At 42.5% G+C, this 24,092-nt stretch overlaps 2 protein-coding genes across 4 annotated transcripts in view; both read right to left on the minus strand.

Moving 5' to 3' along the window:
• Positions 1-9,581, minus strand: part of DESI2 (desumoylating isopeptidase 2) — a 39,677-nt gene extending 30,096 nt beyond the window's left edge. Inside the window, exons 1-2 of one of the 3 annotated variants that reach the window (XM_007182449.2) lie at positions 9,276-9,580; positions 2,243-2,297 (exon numbers count right to left, since the gene is read on the minus strand). Coding sequence is in view for 2 of the 3 variants with exons in the window: in XM_028166613.2 (XP_028022414.1) it covers positions 9,276-9,317 (42 nt within the window). In the remaining variant the exon portion in view is untranslated. Of the gene's footprint in view, positions 1-2,242; positions 2,298-9,275 lie in introns of all 3 variants that reach the window. The other 2 variants (XM_028166613.2, XM_007182448.2) reach the window with 2 other exon arrangements.
• A 5,814-nt stretch (positions 9,582-15,395) lies between these two features.
• Positions 15,396-16,230, minus strand: LOC103002575 (hepatoma-derived growth factor-related protein 3-like). Its single transcript, XM_057556026.1, is given in 1 exon segment — positions 15,396-16,230. A coding segment is annotated over 1 exon segment (603 nt). The 5' UTR covers positions 16,183-16,230; the 3' UTR covers positions 15,396-15,579.
• Between the last annotated feature and the right edge of the window lie 7,862 nt (positions 16,231-24,092).

The raw sequence follows: 24,092 nt of genomic DNA on the forward strand, positions 1-24,092 counted from the left end.
GAGGACACAGTGGAGGAAGAAACTGTTTCAGGACGACAAGTCCCAGGGGAACTTCAGGTAAGTCCAACAAACCTTTTTAAAGTGATTACTATGTTCCAAGCTCTGGGAATAAAAAGAAGAGTGACACACCGTCTCTGCCCTCAAGCTCACTGCAGAGTGAAGAACTTATAAACAGAGATAATAAGGACTGGAAAATATTACAGCATATTCATATGCTGACTGGAATGACAGTAGAGGGGGAAAAACTGAGAGAGACCAGAAGAAAAGCAAAGTCCTTGCATAGGAGAGCATGGGCTTCAGCACACAGTGGAAGGTTTGACCTCAGGCAGGGACACTGGCAATTCATTCCCTTTCCATGTAATAGGAGGGAGGTGAACAGTGGTGGTGGAAGGATGAGAAAATTCTCTTCTATCGCTTTTTTTTTTTTTTTAATTTAAGTGAAATAAGCAGTGAAGCCATCAGCTGACAGCAAGGAATGTGGGCAGACAGTATGAAATACTGTAGTTGTCTTGGAGAGTGGGAAAGTCAGTTGACCATAGAAATAAGGAAGCATTGCCAGATGGCACTTAAGGTCCTCTTGGGGTTTGTGGTCATGATTTTAAAGTGAGATTAGCCTGTATGGTTGTATATTTTTCTCTAGCTGCATTTGTCTGCTGAGGTGTAGAGTACATGGAGAGTTCAATTTAACTACATTTGCCAGACAAATATGACAGAGGGAATGATTAAAATGGTAGACTACAAAATCTAACTTAGATGGCAGGGGGAGAGCAAGGGAGTGATTATTTTAAGGAATTGACTCACATGATAGTCGGGGATGGCAAGTGTGAAATTTGCAGGGCAGGAGAGCAGTCAGGAAAGGCAGGGAAGAGGTGATGTTACAGCTCGGCTGGCGGCAGACTTCCTTCTTCCTTACGGGACCACAGTCTTTTCTTTTAAGATCTTCAACTGATTGGATGAGGCCCACCCACATTATGGAGGATAATCTGCTTTACTCAGTCTCCTGATTTAAATATTAATCACATCTAAAAAATATCTTTATAGCAACATCTAGACTGCTGTTTGACTGAAAACTGGGTACTCTGCCCTAGCCATGTTGACCCATAAAATTAGCCATCAGAGGACCATTTACAGAAAAGGTTTAGGATGTAGGGGATTTTAAAAATCACTACCCATTCATGAGTTCCAAAGAGCACAGTTAAAGTTAGTTTAGGAATTGGTGTAAGATTAGGACAAATAAAAAGAGAAACACAGCACTTTCCAAGGATGAGGGCTGCTATATGGTGGTTAAGGGCACAGATTTTAGTGTCATAGCTCTTTGTTCAAGACTGCTCTATCACTTACGGCATGATTCTGAGCACATTCTTCAACTAAGCCCCAGTTTCATCATTTTTTAAAAAGGATATGAGGGAATGGCTTATTGCAATGGCTGGCATACAGAAAACATTCAAAAATGTTAGCTCTAATTTTTTTTTAAAGGTTTTATTTATTTATTTATTTATTTTTAATTTATTTATTTTTGGCTGTGTTGGGTCTTAGTTGCGGCATGTGGAATCTTCGTTGAGGCATGTGGGATCTTTCGCTGTGGCACGCAGGGCTCTTTGTTGTGGTGCGCGGGCTTCTCTCTAGTTGTGGCGTACATGTTTCTCTCTCGAGTTGTGGCGCACAGGCTCCAGGGCACATGGGCTCTGTAGTTGTGGCGCCCGGGTTCCAGAGCGCGTGGGCTGTGTAGTTTGCAGCACGCAGGCTCTAGTTGAAGCGCGCAGGCTCTAGTTGAGGTGCGTGAGCTCAGGCTTAGTTGTCCTGCGGCACGTGGGATCTTAGTTCCCCGACCAGGGATCAAACCCCTGTGCCCTGCATTGTAAGGCGGGGTCTTTACCACTTGACCACCAGGGAAGTCCCGTTAGCTCTTATTATTATGAGAAAAGACTCAATATTGTAAATCTATCAATTCTCCCCCAAAATTATTCATAAATTTAATGTCATTACACTTAAATTTTCAATGACATTTTTTACAAATTGATTTTAAATTTTATTTGAAAAATAAATGTGTGGGAAAAACAAAGAGAATTCTGAAAGAGAATATGAGAAACTTATCACCAGTTATCAAAACACAGTAGAATACTGCAATTAAACAACTGTAATGGTGCAGGAAGTGGTAACTAAATAAATGAATAGTATAGAAAGTCAAGAAATAGACTTATATATCCATGATAATTTAAGACAGGATAAACGTGGCACGTACCTCCAATTAACATGGGGAACCATGGATCATTCATTAATTAGTACTGGTTTTCCACCTGGGAACAAACATGTAGATTATTTCTATAATTTTAGGCTAGGGGAAGCCTTTCTAGGGATGACATGAGACTGAAATGTCATAAAACAAAAAAATCTTGTGGGCTACTGGGTATACAGCTAAAAGAACTGAAAGCAGAGACTTGAGCAGATTTATTTGTAGACCCATGTTCACAGCAGCATTATTTACAATAGCCAAAAGGTGGAAGCAAACAAGTGTCCATCAACAGATAAACGGATAAACAAAATGTGGAATATTATTCACCTTTAAGAAGGAAGGAAATTCTGACACATGCTACAACAGGGATGAAACATGAGGACACTATGCAAAGAAAAATAGGTCAGTTACAAAAAGACAAATAATGTATGATTCCACTTATATGAGGCATCTAGTCAAATTCATAGAGAAAGAAAGTAGAATGGGAATAGCCAGGGACTGAGGGGAAAGGGAAGTGGGAAATTGTTGTTTCATGGGTATAGTTTCACTTTTGCAAGATGAAAAAGTTCTGGAGATTGGTTGCACAACAATGTGTTATACACTGAACTACACAGCTAAAAATGGTTAAGACAGTAAATTTTATGTGTATTTTAACAAAATCAAAAAAAAAAAAACAGACAAAAAAGTATGGAATTTTTTTCACAGCCTTACAAAGTACTTCTAAAAAAGAAAATGAGTAATAGCCATGAAAACTTTGGAATGATAATAAAGGGAAACTGGCCCAGCCATATACTAAGTATATTGTGAAATTATAATAATTAAAATAGTGTAGTAATCAGACTAGGATCAATCCTGTATGGGCAAGAATTTAGTATTATGATAAGGATGACATCACAATTTAGTGAGGAGAGACTTTTATTTCAAATAATGTGGGGTTAATTAGTTAATTTTTGAGTTATTGTTTTGGGGGTAGGGGACTATCACAGTCATACACCAAAATACATTCCAAATAAATCGAAACAAAATTATTTACAAGTATCTCGTTTCCCTTTATTATTGTTCTGCCTTTCTCATAGTTTAAGATTATTTTGGCAGTCTTCTCTTTATATTCTAGTAACCAACTGTGTGATACTTGAACAATAATCGTGCTTTGGAATTTAAATATTCTTATAGAAAATCTGACAGTCAACAAATGGAAAGTGTAAGTATAACCTGTCTTAAGAAAAATCCATTTAACAAAAGATTTCACCTAAAATAGTAGGCTCTCCTTAGTATTTAAAGTATTTAATTTGTAAGTTTCACTAAATTCTATACTGTTAACTTTATTCATCATCACGGGACCTCAGGATTGATATACACTATACCACTGCAGTTTGAAGGGTCTGTAGTCATCAACATGCTTGGACCCTTAACATCGGAGTATTTGCCAATCATAAAAGATTCCCATACTTTACTTTCTGAATACAGTTGACCCTTGAACAACACGGGACCACTTAATATGTGGATTTTTAAAAATAAATATACAGTCAGCCCGCCGTACCCACAGGTTCCGCATCTGCGCACGTGGAGGGTCAACCACAGGATTTGAGCATCTGCAGATTTTGGCATCTAGGGTGGATCCTGGAACCAATTCCCCCATGGATACTGAGGGACGACTGTACATCAAATTTTCCATTTTAAATTACTAGGTTAACATTTATTTCATGCCAAGTCAAGGGACTGCTAAAAGGGAACACTAAACATTTTTGGGTTTACAAAATACCTTTCACAGATGGTGTGGTAGGCAGAATGACTCCTTAAGATGTCCAGATCCTGCTCTCCAGAACCTGTGAATATGCTGTATTACATGACAACGGGACTTTGCAGATGTAAGGTTACAGACTTTAAGATAGATACTACCCTGGAATATCCTCGTGGCTCTCATCTAATTATAAGAGCCCTTAAAAGCAGAGAACTTTTGCTGGATGGAGGTAGGAGACATGTGGGAGAAGGGAGGCCAGAGATCTGTGAAGTGTGAGAAGGACTCAATGCATTATTGCCGGTTTGAGGATGAAGGATGCAAGAGGCTTTAAGCATCTGAGAGAGGCTCGGCTGACAAAACAACAAGGAATGGGACCTCAGGTCTACAACTGCAAGCAACTGAATCCTGGGAACAATCTAACGGGCTTGGCAGCAGATGTGTCCCCACAGCCTAGGCCAGCTGACACCTTGCTTTCAAGCCTTGTGAGATCTGGAGCAAAGGAACCAGCCTAGTCCACCTGAATGTCTGACCTACAGAAGTGTGAGAGAATAAATCTGCATTATTTTAAACCACTAAGTTTTGGGCAATTTGTTATTGCGGGAATATAAAACAAATATATAGAGGGACTGGATTCTTTTATACACTAAACCAAAAAAAAGAAAGAAAGAAAGAAAGAAAAGAAAAAAGAAGAGGAGATACTGTCAGAGATAACATAGGAGGGCAGATTTATGACTGTCCCCCTTTTTTTTTTTTTAGCTAGACTCACGGGTCACTGTTTCTATGTCAAGTGGTAAGAAAGTCACTGGCCCAAGAAGCATACTTGGTACAAGAAAGTTAAGACTAGTTCCTATTAACTAGTTAAATCTTATTAAAATTCAGGAACTGACAATGTTTTTGAAGGGATTATCTTCCAAGGAGTGACTAAAATCCAAGTTCAAAGAATAAACAGATTAAGAACATTTCTTCAGTCTAGTTACACAGTGTTAAAAAAACAAAAATCAAAAACAAAACAAAAAAACAATGTCAAAGAAGAATAATTGATGTTATTTTGCTATCCTATTTCCCTTCTTGGTCCAATAAAGCTAAAATCCTGCAATAAACTAAGTAAAAGTACAAGGAAAAAAACCCAGAAATAGGTATGTGACACAGGGAGAAGAGGGACCAGATGACCTTTTCATGCCATTTAAGTACTAGCACCATTCCCGATAAAACTGCCTAGTTAAAATCCCATTCATTTGGTAAGTATTTACTTGCAGAACACATTCTAGTGGCAGGCCCTGTTCTAAACACTGGTGGTAGTACAATGCTATCAAGGAACTTACAGTTTAGTGGGATGCACAGAATTATAATACATGCAGTGATTGAGACACGTAGAAAGTACAACTAGGGCACAGATGTCAAGCCAAGTCTGATGAATAAAGGCTAAGCTACAGCTACAAGGAGCAGGGGGTTACAGCTGATCAACGCTGGAAGAGGACATTCCAGACAGAATGATCAGCATGTGTAAGAGGACCTGGGTACAGTACAGCTTATTCGGATAACGTAAAAATTTCATCGTGTGAGCATAAAGAGTGTATGTTGGGGGGAGGGGAGACAGTGGGGGATTGGTAGGAAATGGGCCTTTAACAAGAAATGGGGGGGGGCTGGGGGGGTTCGGTAGAGTAACGGGGAAGGGTCTGAGGTCAGGAAAGGAGAAAAGGGATAAAAGTTTGTTCCTGGACATGTTGATTTAATGATATTATGGAATCACTTAGGTGAAAAGTATATTTAAATGAGTCTGAAACTCTTTCAGGAAGTCTGAATTAGACCTACAGATGTACGGGAAGTCAGACCGTGTCACACCTGCATGGCCTCACACTCTCTAGGAGTGTAATGCAGACAGGAGGATCAAAAGAATGGAGTCCAGACAAAAACTGCCTCATTTGAAGAGTCCTAGAAATTGTTTCTTTTCTATTAAGACTCTGAAGATGTACAGGTACTATTTAACAATAGGAAAAAAATTGTTTATGGAATGAATCTACAAACATCATCATATTACTGCATATTTTTACTTTATAAAAATTCCTTAGTAGCACAAAATCCGTATCTATGACACATGAAGACTTTGTGCTAAAGTGACTATACCAGAGACTGGCCCAGCAAGTGAAACTAACCTGAATCACCTGCTTTACTATGTATGCCAGTAAGTTAGCAATATGTGAATAACCTCATTCCCAAGACTTGGAAAATAACTCCAGGACATGTTTTATTGGTGGTAGATTACCCCAAAGTACAGAGAGGAACATAATCACTGAGAAGGCAGCAAGCAATAATTAAGCAGCACTCTGTAAGATTAAGTAACCTTTTGAGGATTATACTATTTCTTCATGAGAAGAAAGTTAATTCAGACGACCCTGATACAATTATTTTCATGTATGTGGCAGAGTTATGGGAGAAAAGAAATGGTGAGCAGCTCCCAATCTACTGAACAGGAAAAATACAGTCACCTAGAGCAGGCAACAGTCTCACAGAGAAAGAGGTACAAGGATACACCACAAGAGGTCCCTAGAAACAGTGGTTATAAGTGCAAATCAAAGGTTGATTTTCATGTTTACGAAGTCTGGACTAGACAGATAGTTGATGAACTAGGCCTGTACAGACAGACCACAGCAATCCTCATCAAAGTCATTTATGATGAATAGGAAGTACTATCAAAGATAAAAGGAATTTGCCCTTGACATCAAGCAAAAATGTTTCAAAAACCAAAACTGACTTGAGAAAAATGAGTATAATAGATACAAATTTGTACCTCAACCCACTGATCTTAATTCTAAAACGTAACTCTGATCACATTGCTCCTCACCACAAAAACTTTAAATGGTTCCCCCTGGCTCACAGACCACCCCCTCAGCCCCAAACCAATAAAAACTCTAATCAAACTGAAAGTTTTGTCTCCTTTCATGCGTCCTACACTCTAGCCATACTGGATTTCCCAAATCCAACCTATGCTTTCCTACTCCTGCCACTCTGTTCATGCTGAATGTTCCCTGCCTGCGGAAATCCTACCAATCCTTCAGGTTTTGCCCCCTTTATCTTTCAGCATTCCCTGATCCTACAAGCACACTCAGTCTTCTTTACATCTTGTTCTGCTCTTATCAAAAGCATGGTATTCTGTTTTGGGTTGTTACTACTGTTGTAACTCCCCTATGACTTTCTAAATTCCTTAAAGAAAAAAGGATAATTAATTAATTTTTGTGACTTCTACAGGGTCCTAACTAAATAATTGTAGGTTGCTGAGTTAGTGACACAAAACACTGACAGACCGAAAGCCCTTAAAAGAACATATAAAAGCAAGTTTATTAGAAGTCTAATAATTCAGCTAGTTACCATTCTGCTAAACATTCACATGCTCCTTCTCCTCCTGCTGACACAGGAATTATTCAGTAGAGAAAATAATGAAACAGACTGTGGTCTAGAAATTCTAGATCCTATTCATAGTTACCTGGGAAGGTTTAACCTACCCTGTTCTCTGTTTCCTTTGTAACTACCTACTTTACAAAAGTGATGTGAAGAATAAGATCTTTGTTACCCAGTTAATATTTTTTAAATCTTTCAGGACACTCCTCCCTTTAAAATATACTGGTTTTAATATCATCTCTAGCTTTTCCTACGTTTACCACATGGCAATGATTTTTGTGATTCACAGAATACCTAAAGTGTAAAAAAGGCCATTATAAGCCAAAGAATGTATTTTCAGTTTTATTAAAAAAGCAAAACACTCTCTTCCTCTACTTTCACAGACTCCTTTTAGGCTATGAAACCGTGGTCCTCTGGCCATTGCATAATCGTCATTTCTAAAGAGGTTTAATAATGTAGAAGAAAAGGGATATTGTGCTCTCAAGAGCAGAATATATCCTGAGGGACAGACGGTTTGTAACAATCTTCATGAATAAACAAGAAACCAAATTCAGATCTCTGGGGGCGGGGTGGGGAGGCAGGTAAACAGAAACAATAAAAGAGCAATAAAAATTCTTGGAAAATAAAGGCATCCACAGCTATCCACAAAAAGTTTTGCGCTAGAGAATTATTTACTCTAGAGAATTATTACTCTAGAGGATTAGTCTTCTCTGTAACTTTTTCTATCATGTGCCACTTTTCTCAGTACGTTAACCCATCTCCTTTCACCTCCCAAGTTTATATGTGAACTCAACAGAGATCTGATCTCAAATCTCAAGCAGTCCTTATGGCCTTCTCACTTAATTCCCAGATTGTGGCATGGGAATCCCTTTCTACCCAAGATGTTACACTGTAAATTTAAAAACTTAAAAACAATACAAGGGAGTAAAAATTTTAGATCTATGAATGAGAACCGAGACTCCTGACCTCCAGTATTTTTGCTCTTCTGCATCTTTAAGACAACAAAAATAATGTTGGGGACTTTTTCATTTGTCAATCCACTTAACAAGAAATTTTAAACATCGCAGGTAGAAGGGACCCCTTATGAAACAAAGACTAATCAACCGAAAGCAAACAAACACAAGCACGCATCTAACACAGTAACTGTGTACTGGGTATTTCAATGGCAATTATAAGGCAAACCAATCCTCGGACTCAATTCTGTGTGCTCACAGTACTCCAAAGTTAGATGACAACAAACAAGTTCTTCCCGTCACTCTCCTGTGGTCACGTCAGATACCTGTTGCATCACCTGGAAAGTGGTCTCCAGAATCTAGGAAAGGAGCACCACCATGATCCCTAAATAATTCAGCTGGGCTATTTTCTGGATAAATTTTAGCCTCATTGATTTTAATGAGGTTGCCTTGGAGGCAAGGGTGTCTTGGCTCCTGTTCACCTTTAAAGAGACTCTATAACACAGACATCACAAGCGGTGACTTTGTGGACTTAGAAAGAAGAGCTTGGGAGTTTTTGAAGTCTTGGGCTGGTTTGGCAGAGCAGGCAGTCGGCGTGGGAGAAGCGGGGCTGCCCCGGAGTCCGGGTGGTGGAGTGGGAAGTCCGACCCGCGACCCAAGCTTCGTGGAAGGGACAAGAGGGTCGGGCCCAGCCCAGGGTCCGGGCCAAGTCGGGGCACGCGAAAAATTCAAGGCGAACCGAGTCTTGGCCAAAGCCCCGGGGCAGACTGGGCAACGCTAACAAGCGCGTCGACGTTTACAGCGATTAAAAAATAATACTCCCCTCCCCCCACCCCAGAGAACCAAGCGGGAGGCAGCGACGCGAGGTAGGAAGCGCGTGGGGCCGGGTCCGAGCCGACCGGCGAGAGGATGCGGGCCTGGGCCGGGCTCCGGCAGCTGGGGCCGTACTCACCATGTCGTACACGTTGAGCACCACTAACTGGTTAGCCCCCATCCTCCTCCCGGCGGCCGCCGCCTCGCCCTCCAGCTGCTTCGTCTCCGCGGGGCCGAGGCCGCTCTCACCCCCGCGGACGCCTCAGGGGGCCGGAGCCGGGCACTAGGCGCACAGCGCGGCCCGCGGCAGCCGGGGCGGGAACATCGGGAAGCGACTCGTTCCCGGGCGCCGCCAACTAGACGCTCTGCGCCGACCGGGCCGGACCGCAGGCGGCCCGCTCCGGCTCAGGCGCCTCCCCCGGCGGCAGACACGTGGGGGGAAGGCGGGGCCCAAGTGAGGGGCGGGCGCCAGGCCCCCGGGGGCGGGGCCGGCCGGCCGGCGCCTGGGCTGGGCCCGCCTGCGCTCTAGCCTCCACTGCCGCGCTCGGACCTAAGATGGCGCAGCCTCGGTGCCTCTCGGCCCGGGAGGAGCGGGTTCCCAGAAAGACTACAGTTCCCAGCATGCAGTGAGGAAGCGCAGAGGCGGAGTCTTAACTGCGGTCGTTCCTCGCGGCGTGTTGCCAGCCGTCGACTACAGTTCCCAGCATGCTGCGGGGGCCCGGTGCTTCGGGCCTGGCCTCCCCGGGAGACTACAGCTCCCAGCATGCAGTGCTTGCGGTCTGCGCCCCAGCACTTGCCGTATGCTCTTGCGGCTGGTGCGGTCTTCTACCTGCCTTACTTCTCCGCTTTTGCTGCGGTTAGTTTCTGTTGCGTTTAACTCGGTGAAGCCTTCGGAATGTGGCAGAAGACCATATTGATGACGCCGTTTTCCAAATCTCTCCTCATTATTATTATTATTATTATTAATTAATTAATTATTTTTTGCAAGGGGCGGGGTGGGGAAATACAGGAAGGCGGGTTACTGGTGGGGGAAGGGGTGTAACATGCATCCAGTTAATCCTCAGTGTGGAATTTTACATTTTACGAAAGTATCCTGCTGAGATGGGAAGAGAGTACAGTACTCATAGATTAGCACAATCCTGGGACGCAGTATGTGCTTTTGCATTCGTTCAAAAAATATTTATGTGCCTGCCCTTTGCCAGGCCGTGATGTAGGCCCTGGGGAATATAGAAATGAACAGGAGGGAGGACAAACAAAATATCGGTGATATGTGCTTTGTAGAGAGATAAAATAGGATGAAGTGATTGAGAGTAAGCTTAGATTGGCTGCAGTGTGAAGGTCTAGGTGACGAGGTGATGTTTAAGCTCAGATCCGAATGACAAAAAGCCAGCCCTGCAAAGCTAATTGTTTCAGCCAATTAAGAAGCTATTCCACACGTGCACGCCAAAAGGTGGCTTGGATATTGGGGGTAGTGGGTAACACTGAAGAAGTTAATTTGGAATATTTTGGAAGTAGACTCTACAGCAGGGGTTTCCCCCGCCCCCCCCCCAACACACACACACACACACACACACACACAGACACAGAGCAGGAGCTGAGCAGCAAACGAGGGAAGCTTCATCTGCCGCTCCCCATCGCTGGCATTACTGCCTCAACCGTTCCCCCCGCCCCACGACCCCCTTGAAAAATTATCTTCCACGAAACTGGTCCCTGGTGCCAGAAAGGTTGGGGACCGCGGCTCTACAGGACTTGCTAATGGATTGGATGTTGAGTTTGTTAGGGAGAGAACACTCAAGGATAATTTCTAGATTTTTGACTTCAGCAATTGTGTGGATGGTGGTGCCATTCATAAGATGTGAAAATTGTGAAGAACAGGTTGGGAAGAGGGAAATCAAGAGTTTTGGTTTGGTCTTGTTAAGTTGGAGATATCATTCAGACCTCCATGATGTCAAGTAGGCATTTGGAAAAACTGGAGTCATGGCCATGATAAATGGACTCTAAAGCCTTAGGACTGACTGGATGACTTAGGAAAATGTGTACCTTAGAAAAGGTAAAGGGGTCAAAGACAAAGATCTAGGACCCATCACGTAGAGGAGGAAGAGGAATCACAGAGGCAGGAGGAGTACATGGTAGCACAGAAGCCGTAAGTATTAGATTCAGCAGTATGGAGGTCACTGGTAGCATTGACATGAGCAGTGTCAGGGGAGGAGTGGGATCCAGAGAACATGTGGAATGGTTTGAGGGGTGAGTGTATAGTGAAGAAATGGAGACTGTAGGCAACTTGGGGCAATAGTGGGATAAGGCTGTGTGGTCAATGGAGGACATTTTAAAGATGAGAGATACTAAAGTATACTTGTATGTAAAAAGAGAGAAATTGATGATGTAGGAGAGAGAGGGGATTTCCATGGGCAAGGTAAGAAGGGGAAGAGATCCAGTGCATAAGTGAGGGTTTGGCCTTTAGTAGGAGGGATGCTTTATCTGTAGTGACAGCATATAAGGTAGATGCAAGTGCATGGTGATGGTATGGAAAGTGTAGAAGACAAATGAGGGCAGTTCTTTTCTGATTTGTTTTGATTTTCTCAATAAGAGGCAAGATCACTGGAAAGTTGGGGAGGGGTGGGGTGTAGGGAATTTGAAGACAGAGGAGAAGGTGTAAAATAGGGAATACAAATATACCAGGGAAATAGGGTTGAATTGCCAGGCAGTGTTGAGTGACAGTAAATGCTGTGTGCATGATTGTTCTTTGACTTATCCTCAGGTTGTGGACAAAGTTCTAAAATTCATTTTTGGTGTACCCAGCTGCTTTGCTTCCCTTCCCCACTGTGGCCTTTATTTCCTCCTAACCCAACTGAACAAACTACAGGTGTGGGGAAAGGCAGGCACTCTCCATTAACACGTCATAACCCCTCCTACTGAGGGCTCAAGCTACTGGTTCATTTCACCTCTTACTCTAAACACTCCCTTTGTTCTTTGTGATCTCAGCTACTCTGTCAGCTGAGTAAGGATCACCTGTAAGCTGAAAAGTCTGAGGCGCCCCCCATCTCCAATCCCTGTATCTCTCTTGAGCACTAGGCCAGTATAATCTGCAGCCTATTAGACGTCTCCACCAGGTGTATTAGTTTCCTATTGCTGCTGTAACAAATGACCACAAACTTAGCGGTTTGAAACAACACTACACGTTTATTACCTTACAGTTCTAGAGACCAGAAGTCCAAAATGGGTCTCCCTGGACTAAAATCAAGGGCTATGTTCTTTCTGGAGGCTCCAGGGGAGAATCTGCTTCCTTGCCTTTCTTACTCATCTCCTAGAGGCTGCTCTCATTCCTTGACTCATGGTCACATCACCCTGACCTGTTTCCGTCATATCTTCTCTGACTCTCCTGCCTCCTCCTTTCACTTACGAGGACCCTTGTGGTTACTTTAGGCCCACCTGGATAATCAAGGATAATGTCATCTCAAGATCCTTAACCTAATCACATCGGCAAAGTCTTTTTTCCTATGTAGAGTAATATATTTGCACGTTCTGGGGAACTGGAATGTGGACATCTTTGGGGAGCTATTATCCTGCCCATCATACAGGATGTCCCAAGGTCACTTCAAATTAACCAGTTACAAAATTGAATTCACTGTCTGATGATGAATTGAGTTGTATTGCTCATGTAATTTAGGTACTGATCTGCCAGTAACTGAAATTATCCATCATTCATTCATTCATTCACTGAGCAAGTATTAAAGCCCTCTTGAAGCTTACTAACGAGTGGAAGACAGAAAAAAAGTTATGTATTCATTAATTTTTAATTTAAACTGAAGGGCACAAGCAGTAGTAGAGCATAATAGGAGACTTATTTGTGGTGGTTGTCAGGAGACAGTAATATTAACAAAGAAAATGTAATTAAATAGTTGTAAATGGGGTACTGGAGGCTGAAAAAGACAAAGAAAGGAACACTAAGGTATCAGAGAGGTAGTAAGCACCAGAAGCAGCTATCACCCTAGGCCTGGAGGCACAAAGAGGCTGGGATTTAAACAGTTTTAAAGCTTGGAGGAGAGTGCTGGAATCCAGAGCTCTGAAGGGGGAAGTTTGGCAGGCTGGTGCTGCTGGTACCTCTGAGCGGCATGGTGACATGGGTCCTGGAAAGTTTTAAAAACTCCAAGCTGGAAATCAACCACTGCTCCTGAAATCTGCTACCACTGCTGGGATGAAGAAGCATGACTAAGCTCACACTGACAGGAAAGGTGGGAAACAGGAAGTACTTTTCTTCCTCCTGTTGCTGGTGTCCGTCCAGTACCTGGTACTAGAGAAAGCTCCCAGGGAGCTAGGTCTGGGGCAGAAATGTGGTTTGCAGAGTCCTGGCCTCAGCAAGGAAAGGCAGATTTGAAACTGAGAGATAGTAGCCTCATTACAACCTACCACAAACAATTCTTAGGCCACCTGAAGGATTTGAAGCATTATAAAGGAAAATACATTTTAAAGCTTATTGCTGCCTGAACTGTGTTGTAGCGATGAACTGAGTCCAAGCGTGTTTTTTCAATTACTTGAAGTATAACTGACAATATTATATTAGTTTCAGGGGTACAACACAGTGATTCAATATTTTTATAAATTACAAAATGATCACAAGAAGTCTAGTTACCATCTCTCACCATAAAAAATGATTCCAATATTATTGACTATATTCCCTATGCTGTACATTACACCCCTGAAACTCATTTATTTTATGGCTGGAAGTTGGTACCTCTTAATCCCCTTCATCTATTTTGTCCTTCCCCCAACCCCTTCCCCTTTGGCAACCACCCATTTATTCCCTGTCCCTACGAATCTGTTTTTTGTTTTGTTTTATTTGTTCATTTGTTTGTTTTCACATGTAAGTGAAAACAAACAGTATTTGTCTTTCTCTGTCTGACTTATTTCACTAAGCATAATACCTTCCAGGTCCATCCATGTTTCACAAATGCCAAGATTTGTATATATATTTTAGTTTTCATTCTCTATTTCATTAGAAAAAACAAAGCCACTTTGAATCCTTCTTAAGAGGTGTACATACATTTTAAAATACAAAAGATGAAATAAGGTTTAAAATCTAAATAAATAGAAACAATAATGGTATGCTATTTATTTTATTTTTATTTTTTAATTTTTCTCTCTCTGTTAAAAAAAGTTGGGTTTTCTTCCTGTTTGATGTTTGTTTCTCTGACTTTTAAAAAACTAAAGTATATATATTTTTTCTATTGCCAACTTGCTGTTAACAATTTTTGCTTTAAGATATGAATTACATTACCTCACATTACATATATGAAGCCAAATTACACTAACTTAGTTGTTTACAACCTCAAATCTTACTCCTGGTACACATTCCAATAAATTTATTATGTAAAAACAATAGTTTTTTTGTTTTTGATTTTTTTTTTACAGTAAAGTTTTCAACTACCAACCTTGAATACGTGAAAGATGTTTCCAAGGACAAGTATAACAGCACTGATAAAACCCAAACTGACTAAATGTGTTCTCACAATATGAGCTGGCATAAAAATAAATAAAATTTTCTATTATCACAATTGCAACAATAACGTACAGATAATAATGGTTTGTGGATGAATATTAACTATTCTAATTCTAGTTCCAAAAGAAAACAACAGATCATTTTAAAAGTCTATATTTAAAAGGCAATGCTTTGTCTTACTTCCCATAGGGCTACTGCTGATTCCAGCTTTAAAATGTAAAGTATCCAGCTTGAGTGATTAGCTCAAATTGTATTGAGATTGGGAAAAAATAAATCATTGCCTTTGTTTTGGAGTAACATAAAAGACTCACTAACTTCACATACAGAAACTGAGTTTATGTACGTTAACAACATGAGTTTTGAGAAGTATAAGCTGTCAACTAGCTATTTCTAATACGGAATAGATATTTTACAATATGATTAAACTTTACACATGGTCTCAAAACTGAAGAACAACTTTAAGTTCATCTTCAATATGCCAACATTATGTATCTAGGAATTGGTTCCTGGGTTCTGTCACAGAGAGGAAATCCCTTAAGCATTATGTTGAGTGGTCATTTTCAAAAATGCTAACTTATATTTCACTGAGTGTTTGGTGACGGTGGAGTAAAGGCAGGAGAGTGATGAACATAACTGCCTTGATAAAGGATCCTAGACTTGTATAAGCTTGTGCAAAAATCTGGATAATCCTTAGTGGTTAAGGGCAACTTCATGCAACCAAATAACATGAAATTAAATCAATAACCTTAAAAAAGGCTAAAATGTCTTTTTCCCCCCAAACACAGCAGAGAGGAATGTGAATAATGTACATACAAACTGGGGTTCTGTCAATGACAACAAGGACTATGTGTTGGTTCATATCAAATCCAAGAATATTAGACAACCAAACGTATAACCTTCTTGTGGTTTTCTTAATATGCAGCATTCATTACGGTAGTCGGTCCCTTCACTGGTTTTTTTGCAAGTCTGAAGTTGTGTTTCTTGTGTCATTGCCGGCATCTCCACCCTCAGAGCTGCTTTTATTTTCTTCTTCTTTGCTGTCCTTGTCATCTTCATCTCCTGGAGATTTCCGGGACTGTTTAGAGGATTTCTTTGAAGTGTATGACTTCTTCCGTTTCGAGCCTGCTTTTTCATTCTTTCTTTTGCCTTTTCCATCTTCTTCCACTCTATCACCTTCTTCCTCACTGCTTGCCTCTGCAGTATTCCCGCCTTCTCCCTCGGTTTCTGTAGAGCTCTGTTGCTGAATGGCCTGGTACCCAGTAAACTCTACTCCTGGGTTATTTTCTATCTCTCACAATCCTTCATTAAATCCTTTCCGTTTGTTTGCCTTCCCAAACTTGTCTTTGTATTCCTTATAAGGGAAAAGGTCTTTGGGACCTAGAAATGCAGTTTCATGGGTGCCAAAAAAGAAGATAGGATACTTATTTGCTGGAGGCTTCACAGCTCCCTCCGGGAGTTCCTCAATCCGGGCCGGCCACTGCGGGTAGCCCTTCATCTTGTCGAAGACCAGGTCGCCCGCCTTGTACTCGCGGGGCCGCGGACGCGCCATCCTGGCCGCTCCGCTTCCTGGTTGTCCTTGGGCGCCGCGAAGATGCCAGGCAGCTGCCCCCCCGCGGGCCAACGGACTGCGCTGCGCTCCCCGCGGGCCGGGCGGGCGGGCGGACTAGGGGCCGCTCGGATCAGGGGAAGGGGCGAGGCGGCGGCTGGGGCGAGGGGTGGGCGGGGGGCGCAGCAGGCCCCGCGCCTCACCGCCCGGCAGCGGGGGAGGGGAGTCCCCGGCCGCTCGGCTCTCGCCCGCGCCGCCGCCGCCGCCGCCGCCGCCGCCGCCGGCGGCCTCTTTCCCCCAGAACCATAGTTGATTTACAATATTGTGTTAGTTCAGGTGTACAGCAAAGTGACTCAGTTATAGTTTTTGCTAGATTATATTCCGTTACAGGTTATTACATGATATTGAATATAATTCCCTGTGCTATATAGTAAATCCTTGTTGCTTATCTATTGGTATTTTAGTATACAGTAGTATCTGTTAATCCCATACTCCTCATTTGTCCCTCCCACCCTCTCCCCTTTGGTAACCATAAGTTTGTTTTCCTACTTCTAGTTGTGGCCTTTTCTTTGCCATTTAAAGAAGTCCCTTTAACGTTTCCTGTAAGGCCAGTTTAGTGGTGATGAACGCTTTAGCTTTTACTTTTCTGGAAAACTCTTTATCTCTCCTTCAATTCTGAACGCTACCCTTGTAGGATAGAATATCCTTATAGGTTATAAGATTTTTTCTTTCAGCATTTTTAATACATTGTGCCACTTCCTTCTAAACTGCAAAGTTACTGCTGAAAAATCAACTGATAGTCTTCTGGTGTTTCCATTGTATGTAGCTAGTTGTTTTTCTCTTGCTGCTTTTAAGATTCTCTCTTTAGGGGCTTCCCTGGTGGCGCAGTGGGTGAGAGTCTGCCTGCCAGTGCAGGGGACACGGGTTCGAGCCCTGGTCTGGGAAGATCCCACATGCCGCGGAGCAACTGGGCCCGTGAGCCACAATTACTGAGCCTGCGCGTCTGGAGCCTGTGCTCCGCAACAAGAGAGGCCGCGATAATGAGAGGCCCGCGCATCGCGATGAAGAGTGGACCCCACTTGCCACAACTAGAGAAAGCCCTTGCACAGAAACAAAGACCCAACACAGCCATAAATAAATTAAAAAAATTAAACTTTAAAAAAAAAAAAGATCCTCTCTTTAACTTTTGACATCTTAATTATAATGTGTCTGGGGGTGGCCTCTTTGGTTCATTTTGTTTGGGGCTCTCTGTGCTTCCTGGACTTGGATGTCTGATTGCTTCACCCGTTTAGGGAAATTTTCAGCTATTATTTCTTCAAATAGGTTTTCTGTCCCTTACTCTCTCTTCTCCTGTGTTCTCTATGAGTGTTAGCACACTTGATGTTGTGCCAGAAGTCTCTTAAACTATTTTCAGTTTTTTGGTTTCTTTTTCTTTTTGCTGTTTCAGTTGGGTAATTTCTGCTAGCCTGTCTTCCAGGTTGCTGATCTGTTCTTCTGCATCCTCTAATCTGCTACTGATTCCTTCTAGTGTATTTTTCATTTCAGTTATTGTTTCTTCAGTTCTGATTTGTTCTTTTTTAATATTTTCTATCTCTGTTGAAGTTCTCACTGAATTCAACCATTCTTCTCCCAAGTTCCATGAGCATCTTTATAACTATTACTTTAAACTCTTTATCTGGTAAATTGCTTATCTCTTTTTTGTTTAGTTCTTTTTGAAGGTTTTTGTCTTGTTCTTTCATCTGGAAGATATTTCTTTGTCTCATTCAGTGTTTGTTTCTATGTATTAGGTATATCAGTTATGTCCCAGTTTCAAGCCTGGGAGCAGTCTTGAAAGAGTGGCCTTATGTAGAAGGCCTATGGCCAGTGCCACACCTGTGGTCACCAGAGCCAAGTGCTCCAGAGACATCCCCTGTATGGGCTGCAGACACCCACATGTTGTGGTTGGGCTGTGATTGCTTCAGGCACAGTGGTGGGCAGGGCTGGCTCCCGCAACTGGGAGCCACTTTGGAGGGGTGCTGGTGTAGGCTGAAACTGCATGCTGGGTGGAGTGGGGCAGGAGCTGCTTTGGAGGGGCTGGCTGGGGTGGGTCCTCAGGAAAATGGTGGGGTGGGGCACATGGAGTTATCTAGGTTGATTGAGAGTGACAGAAATGGTGCCTGTCAGCTAAATGGAAGAACTAAAAAAAAAAAAAAAAAAGAAAATTCTACCAGATCCCTGCCCCTCTGGCACACATCCTAAAATTAGTCAATGAATCTTCTTCTTGTATGACCCAGGTGTTTTTCAAGCTGCTGCCTCTGGGCTGGGACTTGGAGCCAACAAGTTTGAGGGCAAACCCTTCAGGAGTGGAGCCTCAGTTTCCCACAGCCCTCCAGGTCTCCCAGATGTAAACCCCGCTGCTTTTCAAAGCCAGACGTTATGGGGGCTCATCTTCCTGGTGCAGGTCCCCTGGGCTGGGGATCCTGACATGGGGCTCAGACCTCTTGTTCCTCAGGGGGACCTCTGCAGTTGTGATATCCCTCCCTCTTGTGGGTGTGGGGTTGTGGGTTTTGACTAGATGTCTCTACCCCTCCTGCTTGTCTTGATGTGGCCTTCTCTTTATATTCATATCAGTAGAAAGTCTGTTTAGTCTTCAGGTCATTCTCAGAGATAAGTGTTCTATATCTAGTGGCAGTTGTGGTGTGTAGGGAGGTGAGCTCAGGATCTTCCTACTCTGCCATCTTGATCTGGAACAGCTGTTTCATTCTTAACTGGTACAATGTGACCTGGGGCCCACAACAGCATTGCTTCCCAGGCACTGTGATTGGACCAGAAATGAGATTGGTTTGTTATTTCGGTTATCTGTATGAGGATATACCCTTGAGAATTTCATAGGATGGGCAGATAATTTAATATTGTTGTCCATGTGAATGTGAACTGTTTCAGATATTCTTTTCTTGTGGGATGGAAAATAATGCATTTTCCAAGTCAGTAGTTGCATACCATATACCTGAGGCCTGATTAACCTGCCCTAGCCCTGATTCCACACCTGGCATACTGGATGCAATTGGCACTACTACTTGATTAAATCTGCAGTATTCTACTGTCATTCTCTAGGATTCATCCATTTTCTGCATGGGCCAGACGGGTTATTAAATGAAGATCTGACAGAGACCACCAACCCTGCATCTTTTAGGTCCTTAATTGTGGCACAAATCTGTGCTATGCCCTGGAAAATGATAATGATTTTCTAACTTTCTCAGGGGTGTGTGTGGGGACGGTTTCAGAGGTTTCATTTGTCCTTTCCCACTATTATTGATCCTACTCCACAAACTGGGGGCTCAGTGTGGGCTTCATTCCAACTGCCAAGTATATCAATTTCAATTATGCACTCGGGGACTGAGGTAAAGACCCCCGGCATGGCCAAAGCCACTTTGGCCGTCATAGGTCCCCACTCTAAAGGGGGGGCTTGATGACACTTTGGGTCTCTAGGTATCAATGTTAACTCAGACCTGCATCAAATAGTCCTCAAAACCTCTGATTATTCCCCATTCCTCAGTATAGTCACCTGAGTAAATGACAATAGGTCTGAGGGGGAATTGTCATGGTATAGACTTGCCACACGGTTGCAGGGTCCTTCTTCCTAGGGACCTGGCCACCTCTTCAGGTAATGGATTCTGGATCTGAAAATCTACTCAGGTCTGGGGACTGGAGCAAAGAATTGTGACTTTTTATAGGGACAACTGCCCTCAACCTCCTCCTCCATTCTTTTCTTTTCTTAGATGTTATCATCCAGCAGCCTTGTTGACTGCTTGATAATCTTGCCGCTAACACCACTATGTTCTATCTTCACAGGTCCCTGTAGGTCAAGCCCCCATAGCTGCACCTTTCCTGTCATTATGGTAACTGTGGCCTCCTGGCTTCAGGAAGTAAAGTGCCACTACCAAGCCTCTCTTACTTCAGGGCCTCATCCACCCAACGAGCCCTGTGGGCACCTCACCTATTGGCATCCCTAGCTGCAGAGGAGAGACACCACTGGACGTTTTAGTGATGCTGGTGGTCTTCTCATCAAAATGCCCTTGGTGATTAGGGTCCATCTGGACCCTTTGATGGGACATAATCCTCTGCTGGGTCTTCTGGGCTTGTATGATGCCTCCATTCCAGCCCCTCCACCTCCCTGATCCTTTTCATTCCTTCCTCTACCAACTGCCAGGACACCAGGTCTTTTTTTTTTTTACTTTGCACAGAGTTGGCCAGCATTTTTTCTAGGCTTCTAAGACTCACTGGGTCTTTGCTAGGGCATTAGTTAAATCCCACATCCTGAGAAAATGGCTCAAACTCAACAAATTCTTGCTTATCCAGTTTTAAAGAGGCCTCAGAATCCAGTCCCAGGCATACTCCCCTGGTTCCTGCCAGTACAGGCAGGTTCATTTTTGTACTTCTTCCTTCCCTTATCAGGCCCAGCACCAGCTGGATTACGCTGGGATTTAACCCATCAGAGGAGGTGGCGGGGGACCTATTGTCTTGTGGGGGAGAAGCTTCTGCAGAGCCTTCCAGCCCAGCAGAAGTGGTAGCTGTTTCTAGAGGTAGACAGGCCATGTCTGCATGCCCAGAGGGTGGGTGTGGGGTGGAGTGGCTGTGGAGAGACAACGTATTCAGAGACATCCATCCAGATGACTCTGTCCCAGTGTTTACAATTCCAGGTTTTCCCTACCAGCGCCTCGACCTTTGCATAACAGACCTGCCTTGATTGAGTGTTCAAACATCTGTAGAGCCCTGTGATTCCCGGGTCTTCAGCCTACTGTTAAATTGTGTCTACCCTTCCTTTACTGGTGATGCTGGTCTCTATATACGCTACCACTGAGGCACTCTGGTTCCCACACTTAACCTTTAACTGCTGTGGTTCTTTTTTTCACTAACCTTCTGCAGATTGTCAAGGGATAACAAGTGTTGGTGAGGATGTGGAAGTAAGGGAACCCTTGTACTCTGTTGGCAGGAATTTAAATTGGTTCAGCTGCTATGGAAAACAGTATGGAGTTTCCTCAAAAAATTAAAAATAGAACTGCCATATGATCCAGCAATTCTGAGTATATATTCAAAGGAAATGAAAACAGGATTTCAAAGAGATACATGCACTCTCATGTTTATTGCAGATTACTATTATTATTATTCACAATAGCCAAGATGTGGAAACAACCTAAGTGTCTGTCAACAGATGAATGGATAAAAAAGATGTGAGATATCTATATCTATATTTATATATAGAGATATGAATATTATTCACCCATGAGAAACAAGGAAATTCAGACATTTGAGACGACATGGATGAAACTTGAGGGTATTATGCTACATGAAATAAACCAGACAAAGACAAATACTGTATGATATCACTTATATATGGAATCTAAAAAAGACTTAAAAAAAAAAAAAGCCTAACTTCTAAAAACAGAGTAGAATGGTGGCTACTAGATGCTGGGGGGTGGGGTGGGTGTGGGAGAATTAGGGAGATGTTGAAGGCTACAAACTTGCAACTAGTAGGTGAATAAACCTTGAAGAGCTAATGCACAGCATAGTGACTGTAGTCAACAACTCTGTATTATAAACTTCAAAGTTGCTAAGAGAATAGATCTTAATTGTTCCCAGCACAAAAAAGAAATGACAATTATGCGACATGATAGAAGTGTTACCTAACACCACGGTGGTAATCATATTGCAACAGATAAATGTATCAAATCAACTCATGTATACCTTAAACTTACACAATGTTGTATGTCAATTATATATATTACATATGTTTCATATATATGTGTGTATATATGTATACACTTAGCAGTAACCAGCAACCTTCACTGTCTTTGTTAGCCCCATGGTTTTCAAATGTTTGCTCCATTGTACCTGCATAACACTCCCCTCCATCAGGACATTTCCCCAGGTCACTACCAATAAAAACTTTAGCAATTACACTACCACCTTGAGCCAGGAACGGTTGGTGCCTTGCATACCCTTCAGGATGGTGCCCTCTTTGCCTGCTGGGTACTGGCTGAGCCAGTCTCAAATCCTCTCCCACTTCCTGTTTTCTCAGACCACTCACATTACCGCTGGTGTTAGTCCAGGTCCTCTGGAAACTGTCACCAACATTGGATTAAGTGTGCAATAGTTTTATTAGGTAAATGCTTGGCTGAAAGGAAATAGGACATTGTGGAAGGTAGGCGGAGTCAGAGAGAGAGAGAGATCGGGTGGAGGTGCCCTCAACTGCCATGCAATACGAAGGAGGTTTGGTAAAGCCTTCAGGAGTCCTTGAGGCAGGCTGGCAGGAGTCTTGTGTTTACCTAGGATCCAGGCTGCTTAAGTATCCCCACCACACTCAGTCACTGGAGAGGGAGCGACTTGAGGGCGGGTTGGAGGTGTGGCCTTGGTGCAAATGTGGTGGTGGATTTCAGGGGGCAGCAGCTGATGCCCTGGGTCAATTACACTCCTGCAGTAGGAGGCCTGCAAGGAGCATCCTCATGGCTGCCACAAACCACTCATCTTCACCAGCCCACCTACATCAACACACATGAACTCTGGCTTCCCTCCTATAACAGTGGGTGAAATGTTCAATTTCAGCGCTGAATCACATTTTATCTTGCCTACTCAAAGATTTTGATCCAGCAGTTACCCCTTTCTCTCCTGGATCATCAATTTTCCCTAGTCACTGGATTATTCCTATTAACACTCAATAGCACCTTCCTGACCTCACCTCTGCCTCCAGTTGCCCTCCATTTCTTTGCTTCTTATAGAATAAAAGGAACTCCTCGAAAGAGTTGTTTACACTTGCTGTCTCCACTGCTTAAATTCTCAGTCTTTTGTTCAAAGTGAGAAGAGATTTCCTCAGTATGATTAATTAAGTAGTATAAGTTCAGTGTGGTGAGAAACAACAGTAAGAAAGCAAATATCACCTGGAACTACATCATTTTAAGTTTGGTGACGATCACCCTTTTACTTGTCATTATGCACAGACACATCGTTTTACATAAAGAGAATAATTAATATGCTATGTTCTTTTTTTAAAATCATCTTTTTTTCTTTTTTTTTTGGCCACGCCAAATGGCTTGTGGGATCCTACTTCCCTGACCAGGGATCCAACCCAGATCCTCGGCAGTGAAAGCACAGAGTCCTAACCACTGGAATTCCCTGCTATTTTTCTATTGTTTCCTTATTCCCCAGTTTTGGGGGTTTTGTTTATATCCTTCCCTCTCTACATCTCTTGCTACATACCCTCTCCCCCTCCTGCAGTGTACAGACATACACATGCGCACATGCACATGATGTACACAAAATGCTACACGATACATTCCATACTTTTCTCTGTGTTGTCATACACAGAGCTTTTGTTTTGTTTATATAATGGGATCATACTATAAATACTTCCTTGCAGCTTGTTTTTCTCATTTAACAAGACCTTGTGGAAAATCTTTTAAATCAACTAATACAGACTGATCCGTATGGTCAGTGACCAATCATTTATTCAACCATTCACCTACTGATAGACATTAATTCTCCTTCTAGAGTTCTGTCACACTATCTATCTATATCTATCTATCTATCTATCTATCTATCCACACACACATATGTATATATAATACTTATATATAACTATTATATATATATAAAACTATTTGAATATTATGTATACATTGGTCCTCACATCTCATGGATAGACTCCTAATTCCCAAGAGTGGGATTTCTGGGTCCAAGAGAATGAATATTTCAAATTTTAATCGATCTTGCCAGATTGCTTTCCAAAAAATCTTTAAAAATTCACGTTTCCTTCAGAAATGCAAGATAATTTTTTCTCATCCCTGATTCTTATTCCTTCCCAAGAGTATTACCTTTCTGAGTTTTTGCCAACAGGTGAGAAAGGTAGCTTCATTGTAACTTTGGTTTGTATCTTTCTG

Source organism: Balaenoptera acutorostrata, chromosome 1 (assembly GCF_949987535.1).
Source record: "Balaenoptera acutorostrata chromosome 1, mBalAcu1.1, whole genome shotgun sequence".
NCBI lineage: Eukaryota > Metazoa > Chordata > Mammalia > Artiodactyla > Balaenopteridae > Balaenoptera > Balaenoptera acutorostrata.